At 44.6% G+C, this 10,325-nt stretch overlaps 1 protein-coding gene across 1 annotated transcript in view; it reads right to left on the bottom strand.

Annotated features, from left to right (window-relative positions):
* The window catches only part of ajap1 (adherens junctions associated protein 1), a gene marked incomplete at both ends in the record, with an annotated part of 42,830 nt that overhangs the window by 10,211 nt on the left and 22,294 nt on the right, over window positions 1-10,325 (bottom strand). The window contains one exon of the mRNA XM_079742527.1: window positions 4,120-4,904. Within this exon, the coding sequence (XP_079598653.1) occupies window positions 4,120-4,904 (785 nt within the window). The remainder of the gene's footprint in view (window positions 1-4,119; window positions 4,905-10,325) is intronic.

The following is a 10,325-nucleotide window of genomic DNA, read 5'->3' as shown; positions in this document are numbered from 1 at the left end:
GAGAGAGAGAGAGAGAGAGAGAGAGAGAGAGAGAGAGAGAGAGAGAGAGAGAGGCAGACCTCCCCTTGAGCACCAGGTTTTTATTTCCCTAACAATAAAGCGCACTGCTGACTGCGTAGTAATTATATCCTGGCTAAGGGCCCTTCGTGGGAGACAGAGGGGGAGAGAGACACAGGTTAATGTGTTGTGAAGGCAGAGGGGAACTTTTCTACAAAAGCTAACCAGAAGGGCCCTGCTCCCTCACCGTTCCCCCCTCCCCCCCTTCTGATGTGGAGGGCCCAGCTCCACTGATTAACTTATGCCCACCTCACGGTCGTAAAGACCCCCGTCATCGGACCACCCTTGTCAGACCCTGAATTAGCCATCACCTGAATAGCCAGGATTTATCACTGGTGATTAATCCACACATTTTTTTATCCCTCTTGGAGGACTGCGGTGAAGAAAACAAGCACATCAAAACCATTGAATCGGATACGAACGACTGTAGCCAAAGCACACAGCTGTGTTTCTGGAAAGATGTTTCAGAATGTTAAAACAGCGTCCGAGATAGACTGGACTCCTAAATAACTTATAATAATAACAATAACAGCCCAGCTACATTCACGCTTCGCGTGCTTTTGGTCCTTTAAAGCAATTGGATTCAGTTTGTTTTCTTGGTCGGGCTACAGATATGAACCGAAATCTATGAGCAGTGTGCTGTGGGCTTTAGAAAAACATTGTTTTCAACAGAACGACGCCAGCCTCTTGCTGAATCCATACCATGAAGACTAAAGGCTGTTATGGGTGGAACATCTTGGAAAGGTTTACTTAATAAAAAGGCCACTGAGTTTATATTTTCAATACATTTAATCATTGTTGTATTTGACTGTAGCGAGGGCAATAACTTGCTGTCCTCAGTTGTGTTTTTAATTATACTTAAACAAATATAGACTCTCTCACACACACACACACACACACACACACACACACACACACACACACACACACACACACACAAATGCATGCACACATATTCCAAAGTACATTGTTGTTAATCCTCCATTTGAATCGACAGACAGATGGGGAGATTGACATAGATAAAGAAGGGGTAAATATCCATGTAGGGGAAGTATATATTTAAAATATTACCAGAAATACCAACCACATGGACTTGAGTGAACCCATTTGGGTATTTCCATTGCATAGGCCTAAACTTAGTTTAGCTTAGCTATATTCTAAAGAGAAACAAATCTTTGAAATCAAAACAAATCTTGTGGCCTCTCACTCAAGCTCCCTGTCAAATCAAATAAATGCTAGAATAACCTCTTCAGGGGTAAATGACAATATGGCATCACCGATTCAAATATGAGTGAAATATACAGTTTGACTTGTGGTGTTGACTCTTTGACTTTTTATGCATTGCATTAGGAACTACTGGAGAGACTCTCAGTCAGCTGTCAGTAGCTGTCATTAGCATTTTTCTTACTGTGTATTCTATCATGTTTGTTGTTGAATTTGTCCTTACATCAACCTCCCCAAGCGATAAGTCGCAGATAACTAATCAGTCACATGAAACCACATTTTGAACTGTAAATTAACAAAAAACGTGAATGCTGTGTTGCATTTAACTGCGTTTTGACGGTACACTGCATGTGATCTATGAAGACCCATACGTCTCAACCAGACTTCCAACCTCGATATCCGTGCTGGAAATCAAAGTGAGGGTGAGCCCAGGAAGGATTAGATGGGCCTTGTTCGACCAAGATAAATTATACATGCTAAATCTGCTGCACATCTCCGTCAAGAGTCAGAAAGTACGAACACACACACGCACACACGCACGCACGCACTCAGCCACAAACTCACACACAAATACACACACCTGGGCATGCTCTAACACACCCACACACACACTGTTTTGGTGAATCGTACATGTCCAATTGGACATTCAGCTTTGGTGATTTGCATTTGGCATAGCTGTGCTTTTATTTGCTTTTATTGTGAAACACACTGGTTCAGTTGCACTCAGTGGTTTGGGATTTGTAATCGAGAACCATGGCCAAAAGTAATATCGACCAATCAATGCTCAGCTGTTGGTCAGCTGTTATCTCTACAGACATGCAGCCTTTCATTCATGGCAGCTATGCATCGCTGCATTATGACCAAATGATGTGATACTTCACAAACGGCCCGAACATTTCAAAATTTGATTCGACAATATTCTGAACCCTTGAAAGGACGGATACATTGACCCAACCAAAGGTTTTAAATCATTACAAACCAAATTACCACCAGACAACTCTGACAGCACCACAACGAAAAAAGCTCAAAACTCAAACCTCAGGGGCCTGCCTCCATCACATCATCAGCACGCCTCACAGAACATCATTAATCCTATCTCGTCAAATGTTTGTCTGGCCTTCATGTCGACAAACGATTTGTGTCAAAACTTTCTCAGTCGAAATATTGGCATGCTTACTTAACCTTTCGTTCAGTCATACTCTGAGCACAGTTGAAGTGAATTAATTTAGCTGTGCTTAGTTAATTTAGCAAACGCTGCTCAGTGAAGACATGGACCTTTTCAGAATCAACTTATTGAGAAACAATCAGCTCACTGAGGAGTCGGCCTACTCTGGATATGAAAGCAGCCAGATTGTGAGAGCGAGTGCACTTGTTCTGTTGAGTAGACCAGATGAAGATCCCAAACGAGCATTAACCATAATGAAGACTAAACAACCAAACTACGTATTGCTTGGCAGGCTGTGCGTTGTCCCAGGTTATTAAAGACACGTAGCACAGATTTCAACAACAGTTCTAACATTTTTTGTTTTTTTAAGGGTGTAGTGACAAACAGCGGGTCATTGGGTACAGATCTCCCCATATGTTTTAATTTGAAAGAGAACATCGATTGTTAAAGTATCGGCTGTAGTGGATTTCTTTCTCATACATACGTGTTCAGAAATATCGACACAATATCTTTATCTATCTTTCCCCCTTTGCAGTGGAGATGCACTCAAGCTGCTGGGTGGGGGACTGAGGCTGAGGAAGGAGAGTGGTCTGCAGTACCTTGTACGGCAGTCACTAACTGAAGATGTTTTGCGTGGTACTGGTTTAAGTGGTTCTTCTTGTGGCTCACTGAAGACCCCTAATTGTCCTCCGCACTTCATGCTCTAATTGTATAACATTTATGAGATAAGAGCCACTGGGCACGATGCAATCCCATACACCGTTAAACATGACTGAGGCCTTTATGGATGTCGGCACGGGTCATTTAGGAAGCCGCCCTTCCCATCGACTTAATGAAACTGTAAATCCTAGTTAGTGCTGCATATTTCAACCACATGTGTCACACTTTAGAAAGCCTTAACGTGTCCAAGGATGTACTGCATTATGGGTTTGCCTGCTAATGCCACTTTACGAAAAATGAACTCAAAATAGTCCTGGTAAATTGGAAGCGTGCCTGAGCTTGGACGGGAGGGATTTGTTTTTCTTCTTGTGTGTATTTTGATTGGTACTGGCAAAATTATAATTACCTGTCAAACTGTCATGGCCCCTGGGTAATGAACTTGGTACCCTTATTCCAGAATGACTATGGTCTTATAACATAAGTTAATAAAGCAGTGATTTGACATTGTGCAAATATTGAATCCTACCTTGATCACAAAGCCCAATGGAAGATAATGGCATGCTCTGTTAGCTATCGGTCTTTTTTCTGTCTTTTAGTTATAATGGAACACGTATTTCTGCTCAGGGTTTCTGACATACAGGTGATAAGATAATGATGCCTTGCATTAGAAGTGAAGGGCTCCGCGAACAACAGGAAACCAGGAAAGGTGGCATAAATCCCAGACTAAAGAGAATAACAACTGACAAGCGTATCAACCGACAAACCTTGGGGAAGACTCTTTGGGAATAGGGGAGAAACCCTTTTCCCCCTAGGGATGAGTTCTAACTGCAGGGGCAACAAGATGACTCTGGGAAGCCAAGGTGAGTGAACTCAACTTCTCAGAAAATAGCGGAAAGCAGCAACAAATCATTAACTGATTATGCTTACCCAATAACTGCAACTGAATCCATCTGCCTTAAACTCTGGTATTAACTCAGACTCAGACTGCTGAAACATTATCTACACGCGCTTACCTGGTGTTTCCCCGTATGGCTTTGGTGGTTTGGTATCGCCCAAGCTGACCGCCGCCTTGGTAGTGTTCTGCTTCTTGCTCTGCGGTGTGGTCGCCACGGGGCTAGTCCAAATGGGAACCTTGGTGGTACTGGTGGTGGTGGTGCTGGCCACCGTGGTGGTGCTCAAGGCCTTGGTGGACAGGGTCAAGTTGGGCCCGGGTTTGCCTTCCTCATCTGGGGTATCGACCGGTGGCCCCGTGGGTCCCCAGTCGATAAATCCTGCCGGGGTGGTGGTCCATCCCTCCGGCACATTGTCTGGACTTTCCCACATGAGCTGCCTCCTCATCCGCGGCAACAACCTCAATTTGTCCCGCTTGCCACCGCGGGACAACGCAACTGCTGCGGCGGCGTCAGCGCCGGCCAATGGCACCGGCGAATCGGCAGCCTGAGAGTATATCCAATCGCAGTCCTTGCACGCCGCTGGGCCCAAACGGCGTAGCGGTTTTCTATGCCTCTGAACTCTGACCTTGGAGCCCAGGCCGGCCCTGCCATCATGGGGTGGGGAGACGGGGCTGAGCAGCCGCCGGGCCAGGGGGCTCACAGTCCTCCAGTGGAGCATGTTGGGGGTGTCCCAGAGGGGCTGCCAGCGGGGCCGGGAGCGGGGCGCCGTTTTGTGCTGGAGCTTGAGCCCCAGGGCCGGGCTGAGGGGGCTGCAGGCGGAGAGGTCCACGGCCAGGTGCGCCACGGCCAGCAGGATCCAGATGGGGTGCGCCGGGGAGGAACCTGGCCTCAGAGCGGACATCGGACTGATGGGAAAGGAGGGCGGCAAGGGGAAGAAGAAGATGATGACAACTGTTAGAAATCCAACCCAAAAAGTCCCATTCAATCATTCGCTGTTGCAGATTCAAAGACTGGTGAGGATTATTCTCCTGATCGGTGTTCAAGCATTTCTTTTGAAATAAAACCCTGCTTCAGAACTTTTGTAACTCAGGCTATGACTAAAGAAATAATTTCTTAAAATGTAGGTCAGACACAGGGAAAACGTTTGAACTCATTCCGCCCTCTGGGCTTTCGCCTGTCAAACAGCAACCGGCACTTATCTTTGATATTAAGAGATGCATATCCAATCCCAGTATTGATAAGACCGAGAGAGACAAGGTCAGGGCAAGTTTAGCTGGTCATCATATCCTGCATTATCTCTCCTAGACTCAAAAGTCATCATGATTCTCAAAGGGCAATTTGATTATGCATCGCGTTGATGGGAGGGGGCGAAATGCCTACATAATCTCAGCCTGGGATACCGTGTGACTTGAATACCATATCGCACATCCTCACCTGTAGTACAAACGCCTGTCTGTAATGGATGTATTCACGGCAAGTGTTTTTTTCCACTAGATTTGAGCCCTTATTAACCTTGATGGTGTTTGTCATCGTGGCGGTCTCTCTATCGTGTTGCCGGGGGCGATCTAGGCTAGCACTGGTTTGTCGGATAGGCTTACAGCGATTGATTCAAATGCCCTTGGATGGTCTTTGGGACGATACAACACAATCAATTCTGAAAATGACCGAGCTCATTATTGTGTGGGGTTCATCTGAATTGTCCTTGCTGGCACAATATAAGACCATGCCTTGGGCTGATTTGGGAAGCAACTTGCTGTGAATTAGGCACAGATAAGCCTCTCTCCGTTTGGTTATTCCTCTCCCTAAATTTGTCAAGGGTGACTTTAGCAGACATGTTAACACAGTGACGCTGATGAGCGTAGCCATGAGCTACAAAAAGGACTGCACGAACAGAAGGAACAGTCATTGGTAACCTTTTATCTTTTATATTTCCATACGATAACCTTTTGCTGGCTGGTTTGCTTGATTAGGTTGCCAGGTTTTTATGATTCACCTGAGCCTTAATTTGATGTCAGTTGTGAAGCGCCATTAAGCCGGTGAACAACAATGATTGTTTGCGAAGGCAGCTTAATTGAGCCATGAGCGGTGATGGATGCAGTCATAGCGCAGCGTTGACAAGGTCAGAGCATTATTGACGGCAGACATAATAATAGGCTCCAGTCTTAATAGTGCTCCAGGGCTGGGGGGGTGTCAAACAAAAGATGTCGGTGGTGGTGTTAACGGTAGACACACTGATGCTAGTTTCACCTTGAAGACTGGAAATTGTTCACCGGTATGGATCGGATGATATTGGAATGAATAAAAAAGCAATAATGAGACTTGATCATAATAAACATAGTCAGATGAAGTCAGAGCACGGTTGTCTAGTCTACATTTGAATATACATATAGAGCATTTAGAAGAAGCTTTTCAATCCAAGCCGACTTACAAATAGGTGCATTTGTCAGAAGAAAGACAAACAACAATATATCGCTGTCGGTACAGTGAGGATGTGTGCCAGTACAAAGATCAGTAAGTTAAGATGCTACACAAGGATAATTACTATTTTTAAGTGCCACGGCGTACAAACATAAAATAAGCAAGAGGGGTGTTTTTGAGTAGAGTAAGGGAGGAGAGTGGTAAGGAATGATGTTATGCAGAGTCCAGCTGAGGGTTGTGACTTTGAGTTGTGCAACCTTTACTTGCTCTAAGCCCATTCTAGTGTTTGCCTCCATGCTGTAGGTTCTGTGTCTGAAGCCCAGGGTCCACATGCTTAAAGAAGGTGCATTACTCTTGCATTCTCCTTAATGACACACTTCTTAAAACGACAAAGAAGGGTAATTTGTGGTCCCGATTAATGAGATGCTCCCCGGGGTGTTGCATTAATGAAACTGTGTTTTGTCACAGAAAAATAATCACAATTAACCATGAGATAGCTTATTATAAGCTACCTTTCGGGAGCATTACAAAGCTCTGGAATCCTCTGGTTTAAGTAGTATGACTAAGCCTCTTCCAAAGGATTCACATCAACATGTTTGAGGAACAGAGTAAGGAGAGATTGAGAGAGTGGCGTTATAAAGTGATAATGTAGACACTGTAATAGAAATGACACAAGAAAGTGTTTTCATACAGAAAACATCATTACAAATGGATGCACTTATGGTAATCACTATTAGTTTCACATTTTCATGCGTAGCGCTTTCAAGATTTTAAAAGGCTGTTGAAACCTTTTTTTAATGTCTGAATTATTATGAAATTGCTTTTGCAAGGTTATTGGAAAACAAGACTTCAAAATCCCTGAACATTACATTAAATATTGACTTATTTTCTGTGTGTGTGTGTGTGTGTGTGTGTGTGTGTGTGTGTGTGTGTGTGTGTGTGTGTGTGGCAACTATCCTTCAATGAACAAAGCCAATACTCAGGGCCATTTCGTTGAGCTGGGATCCCGCCCAAGCTTGCTGTCCCAACAATAAACTTCCAAACCAAAATGACGAGCAAACCTCCAGAATTTTCAGAAAAGGAAAAGCTGAGCGCTGTCCTGCTTGAGACGTGGACACGAGTTCAGCCGCTCTGATCTACAGACCTTCTCCAAAGCGAGGGGAGAGACAGCCTCCTCAAACCGCAGGGCGGCCTCGCCCTTCCAGTGATGCAGATGATGAATCGTGATCCGTGATGGTGGTTAGTAAGCCAAGTATTTATAGCTGTCCCGTTAAGAAATCGGATCATCCAAGACTCATCTTTTCCACTCTGGCTCTCTCTTTCTCCATCTTCCTTCAAATGTTCCGTTTGTGGCTGATAGGCCGAGTGGACAGCAACCTTTTACGCCTGAAATTAAACTCTCGTTCTTTGGTGTCCGTTCATTTTACCCCTTTCCATCGCCACAATAGAGTACTTGAGAGCTAAAAGAGGAAGCCTTGGCTCTTCTCAATTTTACAACGATAATGGCTCTCAATGTCAACTAACGGGGATACAAAAGTAAGAACTGCTGAGAGATCTTTTGAGAAAGCCTCAGCAGCTAACTTGACTAACTGCTGTGCGTGATTGATACAGCCAATGGTGCTAGGGTGACTTGCCACATACAAATCACACTTATGATGTGCACAGTTTATGTGTGTGTGTGTGTATGTGTGTGTCTTTTCAGAGACCATTGCAGAGTTGAGGTTTTGCAACAACCGATGTGAAAGTGTGTGTGTGTGTGTGTGTGTGTTTATGCGTAAATAATGCTGTGTGTTCTGAAGGTAGTGGAAATGTGTGCGCGTGTGCGTGTATGTCTGTGGGTGTGTGTGTGTGTGGGCATGGGCGTTTGTGTCCGTGCGTGCGCATGTGTCTCACCTGTTTGCGTGGGCCACTGCGAATTTTCGGGGAGAAATCTTTTATTTGAAAGCCTGTGCATTATGTAGAGGGCTAGGCCTCGTCAAGGAAGGGCCAGCCAGCTCCATGCCCAACTCACGGGGAGAAGGAGATTGCTTTTGCAACAGCACTTTAATTAGAAGGGCGGCTGACACCCGGGACCTTGGATACAAGGTTGGGTTGGAGGGGAACAGAGTCCCTGGTCGAGTGTGAATCATTATTTCCGCTGGTAGCTCACCCGGCAGCCGGTGCCAGGGACGCAGCCGGACACCTTCCTCTCTGATTGTATTGTTGTAGGCCGTTTTGGTGGAAGCTTTCGTCCAAGACAATTAGCCCACAGCTCCATGAGGTTTCATTCAGCCTTTACTGCACCAGGAGCACCGGAGCCTGCGGTCGTTCTCAGCCAGGGGGGGCTCCGCTGGGGAATGGAACCCCTCACTTACTGCAGTGGTGTGTTATCGCCTGGTTGAACCTGGCTGAAATAAACAGGAGCACTCCGACGAAGGCTCACGACTTTGATTACTGTTTACAGATGTTGTTATCGATAATTATTATGATTGCACTGAACCTAACAAACACCCCTCAACCCGCGAACAATGTCATTATGTCTGCCACATGGACGACTCATGACTTACTGTTAAGATTTATTATCAAGATTATCATTATCCGTATTGTCCAGATGTGTTTTACACGCCCGGGACCTCAAACAGCCAACCCTGTAAAACATCCTGCTCTCTTCTTCTTCTTCTTCTTCTTCTTCTTCTTCTTCTTCTTCTTCTTCTTCTTCTTCTTCTTCTTCTTCCATAGTCTGCTTAAAATGCCAATGTCAGGGAAGGAATGGGGGGGGGGGGGGGCGGTAAAACCTGACAGACGTCATAAATTCCTGCGTCGATCTCCCTGCTGAGGACGACGGTCGGCAGAACATTACTGCGCACGTCTGTCCCAGCGAGACGCATGTTTCCATGTGTACCGAATCCGAACGGGGGGTCGATGGAACGAGTGTTTAATATTCCATGAATCATCTCCGCGAGTATGTTTAAAATATGACCGTTGCTTTGAAAATAGGGCATCTAAAAAAAGATGATTAGATGAATGAAAAGAAAAAAATTAATCGTCTGTTTACAAACTAGCATTTATGACGCAACTCACTCCGCTCACACAACAAGGGCAGGTTTTATGTGCACTGCAAACATTTAGCTTGAAACCCTTCGTTTTTGATATGGCTTGACACATGCAGCGTGTCACTGCAAAGATCGTAATGTATGCAGAAATGCCTTTCAAGTCCTTGGAAATGGTTTTGCATGCGTAATTCAGAATTAATGTGCCTGTAAAGAAGATGCATGAAAGCCTATAGTTATGCATGTTATTATCATGACCTAAATGACTGAAGGAACTTTTGAAGCTCTGTTTACAGTCTAGTTCACATGGGTAGTGTCGTTAGCTGGAATGATTGTAACTATTGCATGGTTAACAAAATAGCATTGCAATGTGGGACGGCCCTTACTTCTACCACCAGCTGTGAGGCTGAATACTCATTACAAGCCATTTCACCCAATGGTGATATCCCAAAATGGAAGTGTCCAGCAAGATGTATAGACAGAGGAGAGACTGGGTTTAATGATATATTGGTCGTAATGGCACTTTAGCATCACAAACAAAAACAATTTCTCTCCATATGCCTGTTGGTTTATGGTATCCATTTTCTTTTCCATTAGAGGGAGAAGAGGCCTTATGGCGCATCGTTATTAAGAGAAAATAAAGTCTGATTGGGCACACACTCAAAATCAATTAGTAATTCAAGCGTGAAGCAATCTGTCAGTTCCTTTATGCCATTGGTTCTCAAAGTGCGGCCCGCGGGCCAATGACGACCCGCAGAAACATTCCTGGCGGCCCGCAATGACATACAGATGTAAGTTAAAAAAAATAAAAAAGATTTTAATTTTTTTTTTATATTATTATATCAATATTAATTTAAACAAAAATAAATAAATATAAAG

This window comes from Pollachius pollachius (genome assembly GCF_949987615.1).
Source record: "Pollachius pollachius genome assembly, chromosome: 8".
NCBI classification, from domain to species: domain Eukaryota; kingdom Metazoa; phylum Chordata; class Actinopteri; order Gadiformes; family Gadidae; genus Pollachius; species Pollachius pollachius.
This window is presented reverse-complemented; position numbering and strand designations above follow the sequence as displayed.